Raw genomic sequence first — 27,935 nt, 5'->3', positions numbered from 1 at the left:
TTTGTACTGAGTGAAAAATTTCTCAGATTAGAGCCTGGGTGGTAGTTCTAGCCATTTAGTGATGTGTGTCATTGTGTTCAGCACATTGAGCATAAATCCTGTCTTGTAAACAGCAGGGAGACTAATGAGGTTTGCCCACATTCTGGTATCATTACCAGGAATTCCAACAGAGAAAAAGAGAAGGCTTGGAAAAGAAGTACACAAATCAGTGATTTCTGGAACTCTCGATCTGAATTAAAGAGAGAGATTATTGCTCGACATATGGTGTAGACGTGTATGTACAAACACGGGAGCATAAACTACATTTACCTAAAAGAAAAGGAAAGAAAGAAAGAAAGAAAGAAAGAAAGAAAGAAAAAAAAAAAAAAAAAGAAACCGAACGTTTTGCTTTTAATGAACATTTGCAAAGTGACTAACTTAGTGGTATAGAGAGCTAATGAGGGGCTTATTTACGAGTGTCTCTAATTGTGAGTGGTATCAAGGGGGCGGCTATTGAAATCATGCAGCTGTTAAAATGATAGCCCACTCTTTGCTTTCTCAGGACTCGTCATCATTTCAGCCAACACAATTTCTTACTACTTTGAGTTTCACAATTCTTGGAATGACTTGGTTGTTATCTTTATAATAAATAGCTTCTGAACTGGTTGCAAGAAGCCTTTCAAATGTGGGGTTTTTTTAGGTTGGTTTCAGATCTTTATTTTTATTATCACTGTTGAATAACTTGTGTGTTTGATAACACCAAGTCAAGGGATCCAGTTACTGTTTAATGCCTAGACTAGTTTTCTTTCTTGAATCTTCAGAAAAGCTGGTTATCATGATGGTCTTGACACAAAGTGTGGTCCACACATCTTTGCGCTTGAATGAATGAGTAAAAGAATGAGGCCTAGAAAACAAAATTGTCTGATTTCACTTGCATAGTTACTGATAGACAAAAATGCCAGGACCAGAAAGTGAATTCCAGGTAAAGTGTTTTGAAATGAATACCTCTCTCCTGAGAGCGAGAGCGACACACACACACACACACACACACACACACTCTCTCTTTAGGATGAAAAACTCCCTTCCTTCAGCCCCCTTCCCTACCCCTTTCTTTGAAATAGAAAATCTGGAGGGTGTATTATAGAGTAGTGAACGAGGCAGCAGACTGGCCCCAGCTCTGCCACTGATGTATGCTTTTTAACATCCATGTACCTTGTACGTGTATGCACACAATGCGAATTCATGGAACTGATGAATGAACAGGTTATTTGATAACTTATTGAGTACTTTCTTCTGTATTGGCTCTGGGGATATAACAATGTTTTGTGATACTGAGTGAGTTACTTAAATTCCCTGGACATCAGTTTTATTACTTATAAAATGATAGGGCAGAATGAGATGCTTATTTATTAACCCATCTACTTATAAAAAGAACTGGATTGGAAGAGCTGTAACGTTTCTTTACCTCCCCCGCCCACCCTGACTCTTCAGAGCTCTTTCACTTCCTGGGCCCAAACCTGGGATTATGAGGATCAGAAGGAAAATACTGAACTTGTTCGTACATCTTCCTTGCAGTCTTTCCGGGACCCCAAATTTTTGGTCAAACAGTGTTTCAAATATTTTCCCTAGGATGTCCTTATAAACCCCAGAGAGCAGTCCGCAGAAATCTGTTAATGACTCTCCTTACGTGAATGAGTGATTTAGCAATGTCGTAAAGACCCACCAGAAATAAAAAATGTTGTGTTTGTTAAAGACTTACAGTACTAGAAATTGGAGCGGTGACTCCCAAGAAAATTCATTCTTTAAATCTTAGGGGAAATGGATGTTAGTACCCGGTCGTGGTGGTAGAAAGAAAAGATTTGTTGGCATTTTTCTTCCAACCCATCTCAGGAGCTTTTCTGTCAGCCTGAGCTCATGAAAACCACGGTGGGTCGGGTAAACTCCGTGGCGAGGACGCTTGTCAGGAGCCTTCGGCTTTTCGCTTGAGTCTAAGAGAGACTTAGCACTTTGCAGGTCAGTGCCACTGCTATTTGTCTCTGACCTAAGAGATCTGGAGTTCTTCACATCAAAACCACATCTTGCTGAGCAGAGATCAAACGTAGGAAGGTAAGGATTCTGCCAGTGATTTATCATGCCAGGGAGAGCGATCAGGCCATATGGGGCCACTGCAGATGAAGTTGACATTCCAGCAGTTTCTCATATAAGGTCTCACATGCAGTTATGGCTAGTTTTTCTTGTAGAGGAATTCCGGGTCAAGTGGCAGCTTTCGGTGGCATTTCTTAGCCAGACTTACCTCGAGCATGAGGTTATTTCAAAATCAAGTCCTCGCAAGATTTTTCTAATATTTTGTTTAAATGGCCAATAGGGATTTCTTGCTCAGGTATTTGAAGATTAATTTGAGCTTTTCATCTGATGTCTCCTTTCCTCTTCCCTTTGTGGAGAAGGTGCCTATTTTAAAAAGAAAGAAAGAAAAAAGAAACGAAAAATTAAGATGATTTGAGGTCTGCAAAAAAACCTTTCTTCCTAAGTATTAGATGTGACTTTAGGGTAATGAAATTGGCTGTGTAGGGTATGCACAATTAGATTTATTAGTTCACCATCACATTTTATTAACTCAGAGGTTTTAGGAATGAATTGTTGCAAATATTACAATCTAATTCCTGGGGTAGAAGAAAGCATCACCCAGGCCTTTTTGCCTATTTGTAATGGCGGCGAGAAAGGAAGAAGACTTTATCATTCACAACACAGATAGAATTATATTTGAAAGCATTTGCTAAGATTTGAGTCAAGGGCAATAATTTAAATTTTAATTGAAAGGAAAACTTCCAATAATCCCTCCTTTTATTTAACTATATCAACAGATACATGAAAATGATTGTGCTATATAAAATCCAGCTTGGTTTTTGTTTACTGTCACAAGCAAATGTTTAGTCTCCTGTGGCGAAATCACTCATTTATTTTTCCAAAGGCCTCTTCAGCCTTCGGATATGCACTGGGGTGTTTCAGCCTCTCCGCACAGGATGTTTGCTTTGTAACATAAATGAAAGATGATATTGGCCTTTAAACGTAGTAGTTCATGCCATGAAGTTCTAATTCAACCGAAGATACCAGTTGTCCCCTTTGTGTTGTATTTTTTCATAATGAGAAAAATTACCATAAATGAATGGGCTTTCGTGGTTAGAAGTAGGTCTCATCCTGTAGTCTAAATTCACTTGATTGCCTGAGGTATCTGTTTATCTGTTCATAAACTGGGGAGTATTATTCCAATTGGTGGAGTGCTTCAACTCTGCAAGGAGCAAGTTTAAGTATAATAATGAAATAACGAAATGGAATTTCTCCCAGTTTCCACTTGGCACTCTTGGAGCGTGTACAACATCCATGAAAACCTGGTAGGGCTGCCAGACAAAATATACAGCGTCTAGTTAAATTTGAATTTTAGGTAAATAACAAATACTTTTTATGTATGAGAACGCCCCATGATTTGCCAGTGATTTGGGACATACTTATACTGAAATTTAGTTAATTGTTTTTCTGAGATTCATATTTTACTGGGCATCTTGTATTTTCATTTGCTAAAGCTGGCAAACCTAAACTGTTCTGCACATGGTTTGTGATTTTTGTCTGTGAGCAGCAAATAAACATCACTTGAAAGTAAAATTAATTGGCAATAAGAATCAAAGACTCAAGGAATCTTTAAAAATTCTTGCACTAGAATAATGAAGAGCGTAGTAGAAAGACTTTTTTTTTTTTTAAACCCTAGGAATACTAGTGAATAAATAGGGCAACTAGGCTCATTGTAAAGACAGCTTAATCTCCTAAATGAATTGCTCCAACCTTTTAATTCAAAATCATACAAACAAAAACATTGAGATAAGCTGGGTGCTTTTTCAAATGGGGACCCCTGTGGCTTTGAAAATAAACACTTCAGCCTCCTTCCCCCCCAACACCTACACCCAGTCACTAGCCTTTCTGATGTCTGCCATTTGCAAATGAACGGGCTGAATTCTGAGAAAGACAGAAGACTAATTAAACCTAGGGAAGATAGGCAAAGGAACATTTGTTTCCAAGCAGAAGACAAAAGAAATCATGTTACATTCCGCTTTCTCAAGACTGACAGGAGGGCATTAAAGCCCTTTGCTGAATTTCCTCTTCTCAGAGCAAGTTTCCCACACCACTGCTCAGACCCTCTCAGGGCCCCGCAACCCTGGTGTGTGAACCAGTCTGCATTGGCCTATCTTCGTGGGAGAGTCCGAAGAGGGGAGCAATCGGAAAGTCCCAGAGACCAGTTCCTATGTTGGATGGCCTTCACCATCTTTACCTTCTTCCCCCATCCTTTTGCCCTGTTCGTCTCTGATGGTTTGTCAAAGGGGTCTCAGTTACTAGCAATGGGGAGAAGAATAAATGAATGAGTAAAAAAACACAGAGCAAGCAGTGACTAGCTTTTTAAGAGCGCTAATAAATTGCCTTCAATTGGTTGTTTACATTCAGAATCTGAATCAGTTAAAAGTTTGAGTGGGTACTATTCCAGACTCTTCGGTAGTCCAATCAATTCTTACGTCCACTGGATGAGGCGGTTTTATTATCTTATTTTACAGATGAGAAAATTGAGCCACAGAAGGTTTAAATGGCATACTCAAGTCACACCATCTAGTAATCTTTCTATATATGGTATGAGAACAGTGCGAGGCAGAACTTGATTTTAGGACACCTTTGTCCATTTTTGTGGTTAAAGAAGACCAAAAGGACATCCATGAGATTCAACCTAGGTGCTAGTCAAACCAGTCATACGATAAAGGACTGGGAAAATTAGACCATTTTGGTCTGTGGTAGAAATATCCTCCATGCTCCCTGGAATCCTGAGTCAAATGGAACACTAGGTCTTCCCTCATCTGGATCACAGGTCCCTGGAATTACCCAGAGCCCTTTAATCTGAACAATCCAGGCAGCCTCCTTAGGGGAAAGAGGCCAGCTTCCCCCACCCCTTACCTCACCTCCCAGTTCATTCAGATCTAGTCTTGTCCCCTGAAGGCTGCCCAAACTGAACAGTCCTCTGGGAACATGACGAATGAATGACCTTTTGTCTCTGGACTCTCATCAGTGTCCTTTCACTTTCAGAAACAGACCTTGAGGTTAGATGGATACGGGAAAAGCCGGGTGGATCTTTGCTACCCAGAAGTGCTAAGGTCATAACTTATTTCTGTTTACAACACTAACACAAGTCATGTAATCGTTGCACATTAGTGTAATGTGTTGGGCATGCAACCTTTATTTTTAAATGACTCAATCACTTTGGATTAATATTTTAAAGCTGTTTTAAAATGTTGCCCCTCATTTCTCCGTTCTTTTGACCTTGTGCTATCTGCATACTTTGAAAGTCTAGTGTGCAATCTTTTCTAGTGAAGGCTTTTCCCTTTTCCTGCCGTTCAGCCTAAGACTCAAGATAAGTGGTGTTCAGAGCATACAATATGGGGTCCATTATTTACAACAGTTAATTGATTTAAAATTTGAATTGGTAAGTTAGCCCTTGTCAAAGCAAGCTTTGTAAAACCATGCTTTCGTCCATAAGGGATTACACCTATTGAACCAAGGCCATGTCTCTATGATATCAAAACACTGACTTTAAAGTGAAAAATGCAATCAGTCATCTAGGTGTTTTCCTATACAATGCCATTTGGGTGTTTTTTTCACTTTTTAGCCAGATGTCTTGGCGTGAAGCAAAGCAAAGAATAAAAGTCAACAGAATCACTTTTGCTCTAACTACCTAGTTAGTTCAACAAGAGGCTTCTCTCCCATAAATGATCTGAGCATTTGCTTCATTCTTTTCCTTTATATAGGTAGCCTCTTAAATAGAAGTAAAATGAGACGGGGATATTTTTCATCAAACTTAAAAATAGTCTTTTTACCTTTGATCACAGTATTCAAAGGCTATCAGCTTTGCAGAGTAGCACACTGAGGTGATCATCAGTACAGTTCTTTACTACGGTAGAAATTTAATTTGGGGCAGTTAAGTGATAGCGCTGTGTCCTCTGTCATCCGCAGAGCTCTTTAAGGTACAGGACATCAGTAGAAACAAGAGAGCAGTCTTGTCAAAGGAGATAAGGAACACATGACAAGTCCTTAAACTACTTCTTTGTATTGCTTAATTAAAAGTAATTGAACTTTTTTCTGTAGATAGATCCGTCTGGTTATTGATTTGCTATCTGGTCCTCTCCTCTGATGAGCCAAAAGCAGTGTAAGTGGCAAGCTGAGTAAAATTCAACTCTCCGAGGCACGATCTACTGCAGGGTTTAATACAAATCATTTGAAGCATTTACTATTAAAAAAACAAAACATTTTATTACGGAAATAAAACATGGCAGCTTTATGTCAAAGATGCATTGAGGATAGGAAATTATTTACACCTAACTCCTATTAATGCCTGCTGCTTTGGAATTCCATGGGGGTTTCGATTCCCCAGTTCGAAAATTCATGGCAGCCTCTCTCTATTGTCACAGCCACTTTGCTGTGGGCTGAAAAGTGTGGCAAGCCTGATTTGTCCTCGATTATCTTCCTGCTGCAAAAGTGGCCAAGCAATGTGGCTTGGCCTGCGTGGCTAAATTCACTGTTCTGAATCTCTATCCAAGTCCCTGCTGAGATTTATAAAACTACGTAAAGCCACTTTTCGGTGAATCAGATCCCTGTGGACAGCCAGCCTGATTCCCTAGCCCATCTTCATTTCTTTCCCCCGTAGTAGGCTTTATTACACCTTTTGAACACTGACTGCTTGTTAAGTGCTATGTTAGAGTATGGGGGAACCAAATGAAGCCAAGAGAGCTTTTTTCAAGGAACTCAGAAAAGGAAGACACTTCCATCTTAGCCAGCTAGGCCTTTGGCACATTCACATTTTATCTCACTTAAATCGTACAACAGCTCTGCAAGGTAGATGGCACTTCTTTCTGTTCTTCCATAGAAGGGAACAAAGCTCACAGAGTTTGAGAGTTTATTTTTTTTTATTTTTATTTTTTAAAGATTTTATTTATTTATTTGACAGAGATAGAGACAGCCAGCGACAGAGGGAACACAAGCAGGGGGAGTGGGAGAGGAAGAAGCAGGCTCCTAGCGAAGGAGCCTGATGTGGGGCTTGATCCCAGGACCCCGGGATCACGCCCTGAGCCGAAGGCAGACGCTTAACCGCTGTGCCACCCAAGCGCCCCTGAGAGTTTATTTAAGATGGCTCAGGATTGCGTAAGTGGTGAAAGGCAGACTGCTATTTATTTACATGGGGATCTTTCAGCTCTGGTACCTCCACTCTGGTTGGTTCTACAAGGGAGATAAAGAAATACGTGCAAGACTAATCGCGTCAGTCCTCAGTGGATTTCCTTATTTTTCTGCTCTGTTTTACATATGAACACAGCCCTCATAACACTTTGCCTTCGTGATTGAATACATTAAACCATGTCAGTCTCTATACTTGTCTTGGGGAGAACAGACTTGCATGTGGCTTTGTTATCCTGATGGTCTCTTTTGAAAAAAAAAAAAAAAAAAGTATAAACCAGCCCAGTCACCTTGAGTTGGCTTTCAAAAACCTGTCTTTATGGTCCTTACTGTTTTAATCCAGAGACACAATTGTATACTCCATTTATATTTCAGACCACCCCTCTTGGACCCTGAGATGCCTGTTCCTTTCAGATTTGGGAAAGGACACTTCTGTTCGGCAGAAGCCTTTCTTGCCTAGAGTATTGTACTTGTTAGAGTTCTTAAACACATTCCATCAGGAGGGGAATAACATTTCTGAGATGGGGAAATATATGACGTTTCCTGCCCAGAATCTAGGATACCATGAAATATTTACAGGAGGAAATTATACTTAACAGATTTTCCCCCCAAATGCCTGTGTAGAGTGTCCCTCACAAAGTGCCATTATGAATTTTTACTCTAATTCCCTTAGCTGGGAGAAGGAACCGTGAGCCAAACAGCTGTGACCATTTTATAAAGACTTTGGCATTTGATGCCCTTTTCTTATTCAACCTTGGATACCTAGATTCTACAGAGAAAGGAACATATGAAAAAGGAATCACTTTGATGCAGTGAAATTGTTGCCAGCTCCTAAATCAGTCAAGGTTGGTCATTCTCTTTCTCCTCTGCTCATCCAAGACCAGCTGTCCTGTGGGAAGTCATTAGGATAGTTTTAAAGACCCATCCTGGGCCCTCAAATATAGCCCTGGGGTTGTAAGAGCACAAAACTGTTCTTTAATAAACCCAAGAAATAATTTCCAACCTGCAGATCACAGTAGTCCGGCTGCTGCCCGTCCTCTGGCAGAAATTCATGGTTCTGCACCTGGGAGGGACTGCAGAAAATATCCCAGGACCTCATCTCTAAGCAGAATCACATTAGGAATGGAAATCACCACTGCACCCTGAACACATTTTCTTTCAAGAAAGGAAATGAAAAATTATTTTGCTGTCACTTGCTTTGATTGTGTTGAAGGAAAAAGGGACTCAAGCAAAATTCCTTGTGCTGAGTAATTGTTAAGAGACGCTGTGAACGCAATGCTGTGAGGATTGCTCCTATGACCCAGGCAGCCATCACATCTGCTTTCCAAAGGATCGCCAGCGAAGATTAAATTTAGAGAAGGCACTAGGATGGGAATCAGAAAAGGGGGTTCCAGGGGCGCCTGGGTGGCACAGCGGTTAAGTGTCTGCCTTCGGCTCAGGGCGTGATCCCAGCGTTATGGGATCGAGCCCCACATCAGGCTCCTTCGCTATGAGCCTGCTTCTTCCTCTCCCACTCCCCCTGCTTGTGTTCCCTCTGTCGCTGGCTGTCTCTATCTCTGTCAAATAAATAAATAAAATCTTAAAAAAAAAAAAAAAGAATATGGGGGTTCCAGTCCCTGTTCTGCCACTAGTCGGGTGTGTGACCTTGGGCAAGTCATTGGACTCCTTTTAAGAATTTTACTTAGTAACATTTCTCACTTGCGTGGATTAGATCTAAGACCCCTTCCAGCTTTGTGGATCTATCTCTTCCTAACCTGAGCAGCTCCACTCACTATATTTAGACCAAGAAGAAGATATTCATTCATTAGCACCTTTTAAAATAGCGCTTTAATAAGATTTGGCTGGTAAAGGCCGATCGTGGCATACCACATAGTTTCGCAACAAGACGCTAAACCCAGTGCTTTGGGGGAGGTGAGCAGTTTCCAGTTGTGTTCAGTGTTGATTTTGCATGAGTTTTCAAATGTCTGTTGTAGGACTCTCTTCCACCTAAATTTCACTTTTTCAGAATGCTGTCTTTCTAGTACGTCAGTTACATGTTCAAGGACTAGACGTAATTGGAACAGCCGTTTCTGAACCCAGAGGATGGACTCTGCCATGGGCACAGAGATACATTGCTGGAACGGTTAGAGACATCAGCATGCCCTTGGAGAAGGAGCAAGACAAGGCTATGGTGTCACCCAACTTCCGATAAACTCCTCTTGAGCGCCCACTGGTGGCCATGCGTGTCGGATTCCCAGTGCCTCAGATGAACTTGTAAGCCATTAGGGAAGACCTCTTCCATTCAGGTGGCACTAGCTTTCTAACGTGCCATGCGGACAAGTATTCAGAAGTTCAACTGGAAGATATTGTGATCAATTATCAGTATCTGTCAAGGGGCTGGACAGACGACCTTATCACGAGTGCCCTAGGTTAGCCTGTGTTCAGTGACCAGGAGTGATACTGTCATAGACCCAGAAACCGAGGGCTGGGGGAGCTGGGACACTTGCCAAACAGGTAGTGTGAAACCGAGAGCAGAACACTAGCACTGTACCTTCCCCTCCTCCTTTTGCTGCAGAAGAAAATAAGGCCATTAAAGTGATGTCCCTTAGAAAGAAACCCCTCAGTGTGGTCAGTTTGAATAACCAACCACGCCACACAATCGATAGTGGGTCAGACGAGGACGCCGCAGCTCCAGTGTGACCTTCCGGGTTGCAGACCACTCAAGAGAGCTCAGGTGTCATTACCCAGGGCCCCAGATGAAAGGGGTTCCTTCTGAACCACCTTTTTATCCTAAAGAGGTTTCGCGAGGTACTGTGACTCTGTAGTCTTTTTAGGTAAGTAAATAACTCCATTATCTCGGCGTCACAGTGTCCATCCAGAACCATGTGCTAGATGAAAACTAACTGACATAACCTCAATCCAGACAAGAAGAGGTAAGAAGCATCCAGTGTTAGTGGGATAGTATTCTGTGTCAAGTGGGGGCCTTCTTCTCTGGATGGATGAAAATGGTTCTAGGAGTCCAAGGATCTGGCTTCTGGAATTAAAACACACATGGTTTTGGTTTTCGTTGAGAGAAAGCATTCGCTTCTTAAGTAATACAAATACATCTAAACATTTATTGAGCAATAAACGTTTATTTATTTCACTGTTCCCTTTCAAGTTACCGAAGATACAAAAACAAAGATGACCAGTGACATGGTATTTGTCCTTAAGGAGCAAACAGTCTAGGGGGGCCCATAGGTAAGGTATGACAGGGCAATACCATACACAGGCCGGAGTCCGAGAACCCCGCAGTATTAGCTCTGAAGGGATTTGGGAAGGTTTCCTCAAGTATTTGAACTGAGTTCTGAAGGATGACCACAGTCCTAATGTTGTGTCAGGTAAAGAAGGGAGGGAAGAACAGCAGGCTCAAAGATCCTTACTCATTACAATTTATAGCATGTTTGGTGTGATTTCAGGAGAGGGGAGCACGGGGAGGAACTTCGATCCAGTTTCTGTACCATTGTGCTCCTCGGTTTACGGCACACTACACGCAAGGTCAGGCACCCACTCCACTCGGTATCTAGATACAGACATATCCTTGATGGGAAGCACGGTGTTACTTTGTCACGAGCTGTTTTTCGCTTACAGGAATGGTATCCTGCTGTAGATGTCATCCCAGCTTGGATACTTGGTGAGGGATGGCCAGAGGTGAGACCAGAAAGGCGGGCTGGGACCAGATTATGAAGGAACCAGCCCTTGGGAAGGAACATGCGTATTTACTTTGGAACAGTCCACGTGTCCCCTGGAAAGTCATGCAGGAAACTGCACCAGGGCACTTGTCAGGGTCCAGGGCTGAGGGGTGACGGTGCCAGACTGTGTAGGTTTCGAGTCCCAGTTCCACCACATGCCTAGCTCTGGGCGGGCTCCTTTGTATCTCTGAGCTTCAAATTCCTCTCTAGAAAACAGGGATAATGATAATGCCTACTGCATGCGATCATTCTGAGGATTAAATGAGTTAATACATGGGAAGTGTCTAGAACAGTGTCTGGAACATAGTAAGCACTTACATGTTAACTTTTATTATTATTCTCTTGATCGGTTGGGTTTTCGATTCAGACTTTACGGGCAATGTTCTAATTATATTCTTTCTGTTGCTTTTGGCCTAACTGAACATAGATCTTTAACTTAAAGTTATAGTTTAGCAGGGTTGGGGGATGGTGTTGGGGAGGGGACCTGTAATGTCAAGAGGAATGGAAAAGCTCTGTAGTTAGCATTTAGAGACCCACGTTGAAGTTTTTGCCCTGTAAATTATTTGCAGTATAAACTTGCACTTGTAACCTGAGCCTTCATTTACACATCTGGAAGGAAAATACCTACATCACAGGTTTGTGACATAGATTAAATGAAATAGTGAAAATGCTCAGTTTACCGTGGGCATCTTGTAATGTTAATAATCTGAATTATTCATTGACTGTGGGTTACACGCGTACTTTGGGTTAAAACAAATTCCTCTCCCAGGTTCTCTCTCTGCAGGCTTTTTTCTTCTTCACAGTGTAGTGAGGCAAGTGCAGATGGGCTCTGTTAGCACAGCTCTTGAAGAAGGACTTACTCATCAGACAATCCCATCTTTTCAGCCATGGCTTCACAGAGCCGGTGCTTTTTCTGATGAAGCCCGAGTCCTGTCCTCACCAGGATGTTCTCCTGGCTTCTGTCAGGCACGTGTGGCTCTTCGGTTGGGTTTCTCTGAGTCACACAAATGACCGGTCTAGTGTTTGCTAGAATTGGAATATGAAGTACATTATCTTTGAAGCATATTCTTAGTGGTGTTCCACGAATACCTGTGAACGTTGTCCCATCATGTTCTTAGAGCTGTTACTGGGACGGTCTTCCCCTCTACAGTGCTGGACACTTACTCCAGGGCAGGCCTGATTCTTACTTCTTTCTGTCTCCCCCCATGCCTAGCACAGAGCCTAACATGTGGTAGGTGTGGAGTGAATGACCGCGGTGAGAGGAAGAGTTAAGGACTTGAAGGAAGACAGAGAGAAGATGCCAGCTGCTTTCCCTTCTCAGGCAGCTCTTCACTCTCCTTCTCTTCCCTCTCTCTTTCCAGCTCCTCCCTCCCGGTAACCAGTTCTGTGACTCACTTCCTAGCCTTAATTCCCCTTTCTAGAAGATAATAAGTATTTCTTTCGTGTCCTCTCTTCACAAAAATGAAAGGTGACACATCTTCGTTATTAAGAAATGGCCCCAGACACTTCTGGAAAAAGTCTAGTGGTTAATCAGTTACTTTTAATTTAAATATATATGCTTAATGCTGAATTACATTGTAAAACTCCCAGGCTGATTTATGGTCTCAGTCCGCCTTAATTAACATCGATTCTAGGGGAATAGTAAATGGGAATGGCCTTCACAATTGAGGTTGAACAATGAACTCTCTGGGTGTTGTCCAATTTGTAACATGATTTACATGGAAGCAAGCCCTTCCTTTCCCAGGGTTATCCCTTTTTCATCTGATGTGGGGGACAGGTTATATATAATCCATAGACAGGAACATTTGCTGTCAAATACTTTTGCTGATTTAGAGTCAGGCCACAAAATGGTCACTATTAATAAAGAAGGAGAAAAAACCTAATCTGAGGCTTTGCAGGGATTCCAGGTTCTTGCTATGTGTCATCGCTTGTCCAGGCTGTGGCGTTTTTACGAAGTGGCCATAATGAAAGTCAGATTAAATGCACAGGATACATACATTTAATCAACAGCCATTGGAGTCAGTGGTGCTGGAAGAGTTATAAGAGCCCTGTGAATGCAAATTTATTGCAAAAGAATCCAAGGCGTGGGGGGATGAACGTCTGCTGAATGGTACTACCTGACACGGGACACCAAAAAACCTTCCAGAGTGAGTGATTTAAGTGTAAGGTTTGCCTTGTAAAGCTGCCAGCTGCTCGGTTTCAAAACTTGAAACATTTCCAAAACATTGGATGAGGCACTTTATATGTGCACTAGAGTAAATACTCTGGTTTTACTGCCAATTTAAATGTGCTCAGTTTACAGTAATGAGCTTGTATAGGCATTACCTTGTTTATAGAAAGTGGAACAGGAAGAAATGAACATTAACCATTACCAGTAGCAATTCCCATTGCCCTCTACCACAGCACTGACGGCAGGAATAGTTGCTTCTAATTTGGGAATATGTCACAACTAACATTGGTGTGTACTTGGCCTTACTGCCATGTTGCTTCAACAGAGTAACAAATGCTGTAATGCAACGTGACTCTGATAAGGCTGCTCAGACCAGTTGGCTGTTTCCTACTATTTTTCCTAAAACAGATGTCAAGAGCCTTCTCAGATATGAGAATCACGAGGCAGTAGGGTAGGTAGGATTGATTATATATAATTGAGTTTGTTTTAACCAAGTCTGTTCTCTATGAGTGAATCAGTCATGGGAGTGATTTTTCTTTTTTCTCTTTTAAAAATTATTTGGGTGTGTTTTGATGCACTCCGTGGAAGCAGTGACCTTTGTCTTTTGGGATGACTGGCACCGGAACCCCTTTCGGCATCTTGTACTCTTGGGATCCTGGACTGGAGACAGGCAGACATATTTAGCCTGAAAGACATAATTTGCTCAGCCTGGAAAAGAAAGAAAATCTAGAAATCTAAGGAGACACTAGCAGGCACAATGCCTAGAAGAGAGTAGGTGCTTTGTAAAAATTGTTGAGGGAGATAAGGGACGGGAAGAAGGGATGGGAGAGTGTTAATAGGAAGAGAGCCTGGAAACCCATATCTTAAGAGACTTATCCTTATGAGTTTAGCTGTGTTTAGACTAGACTTTTTTTTTTTTTAAGATTTTTAATTTATTTATTTGACAGAGATAGAGACAGCCAGCGAGAGAGGGAACACAAGCAGGGGGAGTGGGAGAGGAAGAAGCAGGCTCATAGCGGAAGAGCCTGATGTGGGGCTCGATCCCATAACGCCGGGATCACGCCCTGAGCCGAAGGCAGACGCCTAATCGCTGTGCCACGCAGGCGCCCCTAGACTAGACTTTTTATAATAAAATTGTCCCTACTGATTGCCTGGGACTCCTTGTCTTTTTTTCTGCGTTTGTGTGGCTTCTGAGAACCTTTTGGCCCAAGTACACATACTTAGGATAGCAGGATTATGCTACCCCAGAAGAACACACTTCCCCTACAGTATAATCCCTTCTCCATTGTGTGGGCTACTAGCAAAATGCAGATGTTGACCGAAACCACGAACATGATCCATGTCTGCAGAGAGCACGATTCTGATGGCACAAGTCTGTGGCTATCACATTGTTCTCCTGCCACAGGCTGTGTGTTTTCTGGCTGGCCTGGCTTTAACGCTTTTTCTAACTGTATTTTCATGGCAAAAAAAGGAAAGAAAGTTAGTTATCCAGTATTGGATAGTTCAAAATATCAAATACTGGAACATTCGTAGAAGAGCTCTAGCTCTTTCTATTTTCCCTCTCGGACTCTTGGAGGGAAGGAGGGAGCAGCTCAACGTCGATTTCTTCCTTCTCTCTCACCCTCCTTAAACTAGGGTATCAGATCATCTTCAAAGACAAACTGAAGTCAAGGAGGAGGGGCAGATCATGCCAACTGAATCGTTTTATTAGGGATAGAGTTTCTTTCTTCTGCTTTATCCGTTCCTTACCCCGGGTCATTCTCCCTCATTATTTCTTGTTTTCCTGAAGTGTTCTTCTAACATGTCCACCCACACTGATATCTCCCTTCTCTCAGGGGAACTCCTGCCATGGTTATCTCTACCATTCATCTTGGCACTAAATCATGGAGTACCTTACATTATTTAACTTTTCTGAAAGTAATCTTGTCTTTGAAACGTGATTATAAGCTCCAGGACAGCGGAGAGCAGAGTACATGTCTTCTGTGGGTTTTTCAGGAGTACCTACAAACAACTCAGTGTTTAGAATAGGCTAATTTTTTTTTTAAGATTTAATTTTAGGCAATCTCCACACCCAGCATGGGGCTCGAACCCACAGTGCCGGGATCAAGAGTTGCATGCTCCATTGACTGAGCCAGGCAGGCTCCCTTAGAATAGGCTTTTAATAAACATTTGGCATTTTTTTCTATAAACTCAAACTTCTGCTCAGCTGTTCCTTTCTTTCCCAGTTCCAACTCACACTAATGTTTTTTTTTTTTCCCTATCAAACCTATTTCTACAGAGGAGCATTGGGAGGGAGAGAGTTTTGCAGGTCCCTCAATTTTGTGAAGTGGTTACATTGCACCTAAGAGGCATAACTCTTCCTTAGAATCGTTCTTAGATTATTATTATTTTTATTTATTGTTATTATTATTTTTTAAAGATTTTATTTATTTATTTGACAGAGATAGAGACAGCCAGCGAGAGAGGGAACACAAGCAGGGGGAGTGGGAGAGGAAGAAGCAGGCTCATAGCGGAAGAGCCTGATGTGGGGCTCGATCCCATAACACCGGGATCACGCCCTGAGCCGAAGGCAGACGCTTAACCGCTGTGCCACCCAGGCGCCCCTAGATTATTATTTTTTAATTCACATAATTAAAAGGGTTAATAGTTGCTGCCCAGTATTTCCACTTCTAGTGTTAAAGTAAACTATATACTCTAAAGGGACCTTCTGTCACAATGCAACTAGATCTTGCATGAACTAATGTGTGTGTATATAAATATATACATTTAAATCTCATTTTCTAATGATTTGTTGATAATATATTGATCTTGTAGCCTGGGACTTTGCCAAATTATACCTTCAGTATTTTTTTTTTTTGTAGCTTTCTTAGGAATTTCTATATAGACAATCATGTCTGAAAAACAAGACGATATTACTTTTTCAACCTTTTTTGCCTTTCATTTCTTTTTCTTGCTTTATTACATGGTATAACATGAAATATTACTACAATATGAAATCTAAACAGTTCTCCGTGCATACATTAATTTTGATGCATTGATTAATTGAAAGAATATTGATCTTAAAAGGACTTGAGGGCAGAAGGAAAATGCAAAAGCTGGCTTTTCTATAAAAGCAAATGCTAGTATCAGCTCTAAGAATAGTAAAGTAAACCTCCATCAAACAGCAGAAGAATACACATTCTTCTCAAGTTCACATGAAGCATTCACTAAGATAGACCACGTTCTGGACCATAAAACATATTTTAACAAACTTAAAAGAGTAGAAATCATATAAAAAATACTCTCAGACCACAATAGAATTAAACCATAAATTAATAACAGAAAGATAGCTGGTAAATCCCCAAATATTGGGAGATTAAATAACACATTTCTAAATAACACATGGATCAAAGAATAAGTCTCAAGAGAAATTAAAAATATTTTAAGTTAAATGGAAATAAAACATCAAAATTTGTGGGATGCAGGGGCGCCTGGGTGGTGCAGTTGTTAAGCATCTGCCTTCGGCTCAGGGCGTGATTCCGGCGTTCTGGGATCGAGCCCCACATCAGGCTCCTCCGCTGGGGGCCTGCTTCTTCCTCTCCCACTCCCCCTGCTTGTGTTCCCTCTCTCGCTGGCTGTCTCTGTCAAATAAGTAAATAAAATTTTTTTAAAAAAAAATTTTGATGCAGTGAAAACACTATTTAGAGGAAAATTTATAGCATTGATTTACATATATTAGAAAATATGAAATAGTCTAAGCTTCTACCTTAGGAAACTAGAAAAAGAAAAGTAATATAAATCTAAATCAAGTGGAAGAAAAATAATAAAAAATTATAGCTGAGATCAGCGAAATTGAAAACAGGAAAACAATAGGGAAAATCAATGAAACCATGGGCTGGTTCTTTGAAAAGGTCAATAAAGTTGATAAATATCTAGCCCGTCTAAGAAAGAGAAAAAGAGAGAAGACATAAATTACTAATATCTGAAATGAAAGAGGGACCATCGTAGACATTAAAAGGATAATAAAGAAATATTGTGACTAACTCCATGCCCACAAATTTAATAACTAATGGGCCAATTTCTTGAAAGACACATTCTACCAAAATTCACACAAGGAGAGATAGATAACTTCAATAGCCCTATATTTATTAAAGAAATTGAATTTATAGCTAAAAAAAACCAAAAAACCTTCTCACAAAGAAAACTCCAAGCCCAGATACCTTTACTGTTGAATTCTTCCAAATATTTAAGGACAAAATAATGCTACTTCTACACAGACTCTTCCAGAAAATTGAAGAGAATACTTTCCATTTTACTCTTTGAGACCAGCATTACTCAGATACCAATACCAAAGACATTTTAAAGATGCAGAAATTCTTAAAATCTCAACACCTGTTAAATTGGCACCCACTCCTGAGATAGTCATCACTTGTTGTCTGCCGCTCCACAGTCCTTTTGAAAAGAAATTATCCTGACCAAGGACTTGGCCCTTTAATGGCCTCAAACCATACTACCTTCTTCCTGGTTTCATGTATTTGGAACCAGGGACAGTCATTTAATTTATATCTGGAGGCACTTGGAAAAAAAGTGTGCTGGAACCAATCAGATGCTCTTCTCAGGAGGTTGACCTAAGAGACACACCAAAAAGAAATAGTTGATGGTGGGAGCTGAAGATGAAAACTCATATGGGCTAACCCTAGATGGGCACATATAAATTTAAGAAATGGAATTAGTAATTAATAACCTTCCAAAAAAAAAAAAGAGCACTGGTCCAGATGGCTTCATTGGTGACTTCTGCCAAATATACCAATTACCAGCAATTTTTTTCCAGAAAATAGAAGCAAAAGGAAAAGTTCCTAACTCATTTTATATGGTCAACATTATTCTAATACCAAAACCAGATAAAGACATTTACAGGAAAGGAAAACTACAGACCAATACCTGTTATCAACATAAATGTAAGAACCCTAAAGAATATTAGCACATAAATCCAACAATATATTATACACCACAACAGTGTAGATTTATTCCAGGTATAATCAAAAATTGTTCATTTTTGAATGAAAATTGATCAAATTCAAAAATTGTTTATTACAATTTGTCACATCAACAGGTTAATGAAAAAAATCATTTAGAATTAGCTTTTGATAAAATCTAACACCCATTCATGGTAAAAACTCTCAACAAATTAAAAATAAAGAGGAATTTCCTCAACTCAGTGATAAACATCTACATAAAACCTATAGCTAACATCATGCCTAATGATAAGAAATTAGATGCTCTCTGTGACTGGGAACAGGAAACTCCCTTTTGCCACTCTTGTTCAATATTGTGCTGGAAGTCCTAGCTAATACAATTAGACCAGAAAAGGAAGTAAATTGGGAAGGAAGAAATAAAACTGTCTTTCTTCATAGATGACATGATTGTGTAGGTAGAAAATCCCCTAAGAATTCACCAAAAACAAAACCCAGAAAAATAAAAAAACCCTTCTGGAACTAATAAATGATTGCAAGATAATAAGGTTAACGTACAAAAGTCATTTGCTTTTCTATATCCTAGCAATGAACAGTTGGAATTTGAAATAAAAAACACGATACCTTTACATTACCACAAAGAAGAGAAAAACTTAGGTATAAGTCTAACAAAATATGTGTAAGATTTTTATAAGGAAAACTCTGATGAAATTAATCAAAGGAGATCTAGATAAATGGAAAGATATTCCATGGATTGGAAGAGTCAATATTTTTAAGATGTCAGTTCTTTCCAATTTGATTTGTAGATTCATGCAGTCCCAATCAAAATCCTGGTAAGTCATTTTGTTGATATCAGCAAACTAATTCTAAGGTTTATATAGAGAGGCGAAAGACTCAGCAATATTTACGGAGAAGAAAAAAGTTTTAGGACCTAAAGTACCCAACTTCAGGACTTACTGTGACACTGTAGTAATGAAGACAGTGTGCTGTTGGCAAAAGAATAGACAAATAGAATAGAGACAAATGGAATAGAGAGCAATAAATATAGTCAACTGATCTTTGACAAAGGAGCAGAGGCAATAATGGACAAAGAACAGTCTTTTTGACCAATGATACTGGAAAAACTAGACATTCACGTGCAAAAAATGAATCTGGACACTGACTTTACACCTTTCACAAAAATTAACTCAAAACTAATCATAGACCTAAATGTAAAATGTAAAACTATAAAACTCCTTAAAGATAACATAGGAGAAAATATAGATGGCCTTGAGTTTGGCAATGAGTTTTTAGATACAACACCAAAAGCATGATCCATGAAAGGAAAAACTGATATATTCAGCTTCCTTAAAAATAAAGAACTTTATCTGCTAAGACACTGTGAAAAGAAAATGAAGACAAGCCACAAACTGGGAGAAAATATTTGCAAAACACATATCTGATTAAGGACTTGTATCCAAAATATACAAACAACTCTTAAAATTCAACACCAAGAAAACAACTCAATTAAACAATGGGCTAAAGATCTGAGACACCTCACCAGAGAAGATATACAGACAGCAAATGAGCATGTGAAACAATTTTCGGCATCATATGTCGTTAGGGAATTTCAAACTAGAACAACAAGATGCCACTACACGCACATCAGAATGGCTAAATCCAAAAAAGGGACAATACCAAATGTTGATGAGGATGTGAGGCAACAAGAGCTCTCACTCATTGCAGGTGGGAATGCAGAATGACACACTCACTTTTGGAGGACAGTTTGGCAGTTTCTTACAGATCTAAGAATAATCTTATTATGTGGTCCAGCAATCACACTCTTTTTTTTTTCTAATTATTTATTTGACAGAGAGAGACAGCCAGTGAGAGAGGGAACACAAGCAGGGGGAGTGGAAGAGGAAGAAGCAGGCTCCTAGCGGAGGAGCCTGATGTGGGGCTCGATCCCATAACGCCGGGATCATGCCCTGAGCCGAAGGCAGATTCTTAACCACTGCGCTACCCAGGCACCCCCAGCAATCACACTCTTAGGCATTTACTTAAATCAGTTGAAAATTTATGTTCAGACAAAAACCTGCACGTAATAGCAACTTTATTCATCATTTCACCACACTGGAAGCAATCGAGATATCCTTTAAAAGATGAATAGATAAACTGTTTATGTGAACATCCATACAATGGAATATTATTCAACTTAAAAAAAATCTAACAAGCCATGAAAAAAATATGAAGGAAACTTAAATGCAGACTAAGTGAAAAAAGCCAGTTTGAAGAGGCTACCTGCTATATGAGTCCACTTATGTGGCATTCTGGAAAAGGTAAATTGATGGAAACAGTTTAAAAAAAAAAGATGAGTGTTTATCAGAGGTTTTTTGGAAGAGGATGAGGTGAATTGATGGAGCACAGGACATTTAGGGCCGTCAAGAAACTAATCTGTATTATACTGCAATGGGGGATACATGGTATTATGCTTTTCAAAACCCATAGAAGTATACAACACCAAGAGTAAAGCCTAATGTAAACTATAGACTTTAGTTAATGTATCAATAGTCCATAAATTGTGAAAAATGTACCACTCTAACGCACGATATTAAAAAAAGAAGAAACTGACGAGGGGAATAGGGGCATATGGGACATGTCTATACTATCTCCTCAGTTTTCTACAAACTCAAAACTGTTCTAAAAATTAAAATATTCATTTTTAAAACCAAAATAACATGACCAGACAGATTTGAAAAAAACAAAGCAAACCTTTTAGAAATAAAAATATAAACATTGAAATTAGCAGATTAGACCCAGCTAAAGAGAACTGGATAACAGAACTGGAAAAACAGCCCAACTGCAACACAAAGACAAAAGGAGATGAATAGAAATAATGGAGCATTCTTCAGTAGAAGATAGAGTGAGTGAACAAATTAAATTAAATTACGTGCACACATGCAGCCTGCACAGTCACCTGTCTATAGACATGTAAACATACACATTGGAATACAAAGAAACCATTAAAAATGTCTGTAGAACATTGTTAAGTTTTTAAAAACCAGTTGTAAAGCTCATACAGATGTGAGCTTATTTTATAAAATTATGTGTATATATGTATTAGGCCTAGAGATATGAATATGTGAACTTTTGTTATCTGTGGATGATAAAATTTGAGGTGATTTTTTAGTTTCTTTTCTGTGTGTGGGTTTTTTTTTATAGTTTTAATTGTTTAGAAGAATATATCCCACATTGACAAAAATATATTTTAAAAGAGGGGGGATAGAAAATATGAGTTAATGGACATTGAGGGTGGACTACAAAGGTGTAACACTTGGAGTTCCAGAAGGAGACAGTAGAGAGAATGATATTCAAGGAAATGATGATAATGGTTAAGAATATTCCAGAACTTATGAGGCAGAATTTCACAGACACTACGAGCACAATGCTTGACTTTTGAGGTAAAGAAATTGATACTTGAACTTATTGTGATGAAACTTAAGAACACCAAGGCAAAGACAAGATCTGAAAAGCAACCAGACAGAAAAGGCAAATCATAAACAAGAAGTTAGAGACTTTCAGCAGATTTCTTATGAACATCATTGCAAGATAGAAAATACTGGAATAATAAATATACTCAAAGTATTGTGAGAAAATATTTGTCTATTTAGACTTGTGTAACCTTCTTGGGATATCTCTTGAGAATGAGAGTGCAATAAATATATGTTCAGAATGGAGACTATTCCCACTGAATCTTGATTAAATGAAATTCTAAGGAATCACGAGAAGGAAAATTTTTTAAAATCTTAAATATAGAAATTGTTTGTTGTATAAAATAATAATTTTATAACAAATAAACCCCTGGAGGGGAGCAATTAGACTTCATGTTCCAAGGCTATTATAATTGGGAGAATGTTAAGATGTATATTAGCGTTAAACTTCAAGTCGTTAAATGTGCATGATAAAATATCATGGATGACCAATGAAAGAATAGAAATATAGTGTACAACAAACCAATAAAGTGAGGAAATTTAGTAGTAAAGCCAACAACACCAGTTAAGTCAACTAAAAAAAGGAGGCAAGAGAAAATAGGAAGTAAAATAAAGCAAGACAAATCGAAAGCATCAAGTCCAAATATCACATAGTATATAACACAAGATATAATTACAATAAATACAAATGTATTAAACTTGCCAGTTAAAAGACAAGAGATTATTATATTGACTAAAATAAAATTTAGCCGTATCTCATTTAAAGAGACACAGCAAAATAATAAAGACATAGTTGAAAGTAAAAGGATAGGGAAAGGCCTATCAGGGAAATACTACAGAAATACAGAAAAGCTTAGGTAGCTTCACTAATACTAAACAAAAAAGGCTATAAGACACAAAGCTTTATTGGTAATGAAAAGGACCACTTCAAATTGATAAATGGTTATGTTTTACCTGAGAATTTAATAGTTAGGCACTTATATTCACTAATAAAATAACCTAAAGTTTATAAAGATAAAAATGACGACTCTAAGGAATATATTGACAAATCCACCACCAAAGGAAGAGATTTTGACACAGCTTTTTAATTATTGTTCGAACAAGCAATAAAATGTCAATAATAATTTGTCCTGTTACTGGTGATGTTAACATTGATCGCTTGATTAAGGTGCCATCTGCCAAGTTTCTCCAGCGTAAAGTTCCTGTTTTTCCCTTTGTAATTAATAAGTGTCTCGAGGGAAGATACTTTGAGACTACAAAAACATCCAGTCTTTCATTATACTTTACCTGCTGATTTTACCATCCATTAATGACTTTTGCCACCAGCAATTACTACTGTGGTATTTGACAAATGGTGATTATCTAATTCCATCATTGCTTCACAGCTGTTAGTTGGAATTCTATGAACAGAGATTTACTTTATCCCCCACTTACATAGTCGTTAAAAAATTTGTATCATTATGGGCTCTTGGGTGCCTTTTTCATTCTATGGGTGATAATCCCATAGATACCATTATTTACTTGGTTGCTTAAATTATCCCAGTATTGGTCATTGGGAATCCCTTCACATTGGCTCCTGTGTCTTTTTGTTATGTCTCCAACAGTTTTTGAGTATGTACTTGATTTCCAGCATCACGATATTCCAGGATTATATTGTGTTTTCCCTGAAATAAATGATTTCTCCAGTGATCCCTGGTCAGGGAAGAACACTTTAGAGAACACTTTAGATAGTACTCAAAGAAAACTTCTGAAATTGCCTAGAGAAGGTGGAAACCTTCCAAGTTTCAGAGGTATTTGCCAGCCTGTGTACCAACACAGTTATCAGTACAAGTTTTTTAAATGTCATATTATAAGGCTAGGTCTACAAAAAGAATAACTAGTAAAAATGCCAAATATTTTAACATTCAGCATACCAGGAAAAATAGTCATCCATTTTACCATCTAGGTCCAATGGACTCTTCATGTTTTTTAAATTTTAAGTTATTTTATGAAAAATTAACAGAAGTAAGAATAGATAGTGAAACCAAAGAATTTAAACATAGCAAATCATTTTTTTCTCCATATTTTACTGGGTGTTTGGAGGTATTGTCCTGAAATGGGCAAGGGCCTTTGAATGTAACCATCCGCTCATCAGCCATTGTGTATGAAATAGGAAATATTCACGTCATAAATACTGATTCCAGATTTTAAACACATCTCTAATAGGTTATGGCTTACCATTACTTCTGGTACATTTTACATATGCATTTTCACCATGTAATAGTATTGAAAACTTTGAGTGCTCATAATTTTGCATGAAAGACGATGGCTATCTTTTTGCTCCATAATTACAAAATGTTTCCATTTTTAGTTTTATAAACAAATTGATTGATCAAGACAACGACATTTTTTATTTCTACATAACATCTGTTCTTCCAGTCATCTTTATAATATACACCTACCATCAGCATTTGTCCATTTATGAGTCATATCGAGTAAATTTTACCTACAAATATCCTAAAAGTTAAAACAATTGTCACACTTGCTTTTGGCCAAACAGGACGGTCCATGTTCTTGTTGCAAAATAGTAAATAATTGACGATCTTATTGAATGACTGATTTAGAATATCATATTTTCTTTGTATATTTATAAATATCTTGTTTGCTCTTTGATTCTTGAGTTTGAGAAAATTTACTTTTTATCCTAAAGACTCGTAGTCCAAGATTTTGCTTAGATGACCAACTTCACCCTCATCAGTAGCGTCTCCAGCCTGTGTGTCTGTCTCTTTGCCTCCATCTGCTGGCTCACCTGCAATTGTGAAATACCTTCCTTTCTTAATCTTCTCTTTCCCGACATGGGCTGAGATGAAATATTCTGAATTCCCAGCTTTTCCATAAAAGAATATGACAAAGATGGTATCTCCAGACTTCTTGTTTGTGGTTTCGAAAGATGCTGCGTTCGTTTGGACAGCACAATAAGAAAGCTGAAGAATGATGAGATAGTTTTGATGTACTTATTTATTCGTTTCTGGGCAGTTCTATAATTTTTTGTTCTGTTCTTTCTTAGCATGGTTGGAAATAAATGATGAGTGATAATGGGATAATTCCTAGAATGATGAAATAGCAAAATGTTTCAAGATACAGGGAAAGATCCCTAAGGTCCTGTAATGTATCTTAAATTCATAAGATGATCCATGTACCTAAATGAAAGCAGTAAGAGAATGAATGAATTTTATCCTGTTAAAATTAAGTAATTAAGTAATTTTTCTCTTTGATCTTTGGAAGACCTCTAAGAATCGATCAAAGTCATGAAATATCAGTTCTTACATTTAGTTAAAACTGCTCAGTACTGAAGTTAAAAACTAGAATTGGATTAAAACGATTAAGAAGTTTCATTCAAATCGTGAATAAAGAGAATAAGAAATACTGGCAAGACCCATCTTCCTTAAACCTGACGATGCTCTGGAAGCGAAGCTGATCTCTTAATTTTTTCCCTTTGTTTCCTCAGAGATCATAGTGTGTTTCAAAGGAGTATGCAGAGCTGAGGAGCTGGGAGCTGTCCGGAAGTTTGTTAAGCAGAGTGGAAAGGGAACTAGACCAGGAGTCCAAGAACTATGGATCTGATTCAGGCTTGGACACTAACTAGTTGTGTTTCTTTGGGCTGAGCAATCCTGCAAACTCAGACGTAGTGGAGAGAGCTGTGGACGGACTCAGAGCCACGAGACCTGCTTTGTCAGACTCTTAACCTCCCATCCTCTCAACTTTCCCACCTTCAGTAGAGATAATAAAATCCTGCCATTAGTGTTGTTGCTAATATTTAATGAACTACTAGGGACTGGAAGACCCTGGAGGGCTGGAACTGCCAGTCATCTTTGCCTGTGCTGCTTCTAGAAGTAGCTGAGTATTTATGGAATAAGTGAATCCATTACATTAAACGTGTTTATAAATTGTACATTTAAAATGTTATGCAATTACAGGGTCATTGTGTTTGTGCTTTTTACATATGAATTAAGTACTTATGGAGATTAAGGTTTCTTCCCCCTTTATCTTAAAAAGCCTTCAGGGGGCTCCTGGGTGGCTGAGGCAGGTGAGGATCCGACTCTTTGATTTCCCGCTCAGGTCGTGATCCCAGGGTCCTGGAATTGAGTCCTACATCCTATGCAGGGCTCCTTGCCCAGCGGGGAGCCTCCTTCTCCCTCTGCCTGCCTCTCCCCCTGCTTGTGAGCACGTGTTCTTGCTCTCTCTCTCTCTCTCTCTCTCTGACAAATAAAATCTTAGGGAAAAAAAAAGATTGTCCCCCTCCCTTTGCACCTTCCCCCGCTCTTGCTCTAAATAAATAAATTAATTAATTAATTTTAAAAATCTTTAAAAAAACCTTCGGGAAAAGAAGGCTCCTTCAACACAGGCTCATTGTTTTATCAAATCAAGGAAAAATAAAGCTTTGGAATAATCTAGAACTTGGTATTTAAAATAATAGATCTAGCCTCATTAGCCTCACCTGTGACCATTAAAATGGCAGACAATAACAAATCAGTTTATCACTGTGTTTATTTTAAACTGACTGATGGCTCATAAGTTCAGAAATTTTCATTATCAGGCTATAAATTTTATAGAGTAAAATATCTTTGTGTATTCTTTGAGCTTTCATAGTCCAAGAAAATTTGTTTGGGTTTTTCTCTTTAATATCAATAAAAATTTTTACATTTCTCTTCCTGTATTTTCTCTCTTTCTTCAACTCATTTCTTACAAATCTTCTGAGATATTAACTTGAATAATTTTTTAAACTGTTAGTCTCTTCGCCATTTTAGTAGAATCTCCATTTCCTTTACAAGGAAACCAACAGTCTTAAGAAATCCTTGAGAGACCAGTTTGAAAGCCAGGCCTTTTCCCTTTGCCGAGCTGTGTAACCTGCCCAGCAAAGGGAAAGAAACCTAACTTGGATTTACACATCTAACTGGTTTAACTCACTGATGAGTTTGCTCAGAGTCATTGCTCAGTTCAGGATCTGACTATAAATTAGGTGAATGCTTACTTATTCCAGCACCCTGCAAGTTCCCTTGTGACGTTACTTATACCTCTGACAGAGGAACCAGGATGTAAAGCTTGATGACTACTAGTTCGTTCACTCCTTTTGGATATCGGCCAGAGTTTGGACAATCAGTAATTCTTTTCTCAGCCTTACTGTATTGTTTGTATGTACATGACCCTCTGTCCTTCCATCTTTGTTTGACTCGCTCACTGGTTGGAGGTTCACCAGAGGTAAGCAGTACGTTTCATCTTTGGATAAGCTTGAGGTAAAAATATCATAGAGGAAATTCCTGAATTCCGGGAGAGGCTGGACTGCATACTCTTCGAAGGTCTCTTGTAATGCTTCAAACTCTACACTTCACTTATAGGCCAGCAAACACAGAGAACAAATATTACTCTCACGGTACTTCCGTAATACTTGGCCATTGGTTGGCTTCCTATCACCCATCTCACCGGTCCCCTTCTGTTGTCTGCTCCCTTAGATTTTTATTAACAACGAGTGGCAGAACTCAGAGAGCGGGAGAGCCTTCCCTGTCTATAATCCAGCCACAGGAGAGCAGGTGTGTGAAGTCCAGGAAGCAGACAAGGTATGTCCTTAGCAGAAGTTCCCTGTGCCATAACTGCCTTCGCACAACAGAGCACTAAGCTAGTGCTCTGCAGACACCAGCACTGACGTTCGTTCATCCCCTTTTTCCTGAAAGCAGGTGGTTCTTCCTTTATTTGGAGGGTGACCTCTCCTCAGTTGTGCCTCTTCCTCTCTCACAGGCAGACATAGACAAAGCGGTGCAGGCAGCCCGCCTGGCTTTCTCTCTTGGTTCAGTGTGGAGAAGGATGGATGCTTCAGAAAGAGGCCGTCTGTTGGACAAGCTTGCAGACTTGGTGGAACGAGACAGGGCAGTTCTTGCAGTAAGTAGCCTAAAAAAACATTGAGTCTTTACCCTGAATTTACCATTCCACTGAAACGCAGACTCCTCAGTCTTTCCGAAAGTGTGATGTGAAGCCGGACCTGGGGAACCGGCTGAGAAGTACCTAAAACACAGGAAAAACGAGAGGGCTGCGGCTTTGGGGATCAGCCAGGGGAGTGCAGACCAGCTGAGAGTCTCCCGCTTCTGAGGAATAAAACATTAGCTCCCCAAGACTGGTCAGGACCTCCCTGCCTTCCTTTCGAACCGAACCGTATCTCACCCTTGACAAACAACACAAAACAAAACCTGTTCAGCAACAGGGGAGTCACCATGAAGCCTGCGGAGAACCAATCCCAAATGATTCATTTGAGAATCAAATAGGACTGTTTTTGTTTCGCTCTCCAGAGTTAACCTCTCCTGACTAAAGAGAGTCCTTCGGAAGCAGAGGGCCTCGCATAACAGGTCTGCTCCCTTTGTTCTCCTGCCAC

At 39.3% G+C, this 27,935-nt stretch overlaps 1 protein-coding gene across 1 annotated transcript in view; it reads left to right on the top strand.

Annotated features, from left to right (window-relative positions):
* The window catches only part of ALDH1A2 (aldehyde dehydrogenase 1 family member A2), a 96,144-nt gene that overhangs the window by 13,019 nt on the left and 55,190 nt on the right, over positions 1–27,935 (top strand). Inside the window, exons 2-3 of the mRNA XM_045787543.2 lie at positions 27,025–27,129; positions 27,308–27,448. Of these exons, the coding sequence (XP_045643499.1) occupies positions 27,025–27,129; positions 27,308–27,448 (246 nt within the window). The remainder of the gene's footprint in view (positions 1–27,024; positions 27,130–27,307; positions 27,449–27,935) is intronic.

This window comes from Ursus americanus, chromosome 36 (assembly GCF_024610735.1).
Source record: "Ursus americanus isolate L20-20 chromosome 36, mUrsAme1.1.p, whole genome shotgun sequence".
Taxonomy (NCBI): Eukaryota; Metazoa; Chordata; class Mammalia; order Carnivora; family Ursidae; genus Ursus; species Ursus americanus.
This window is presented reverse-complemented; position numbering and strand designations above follow the sequence as displayed.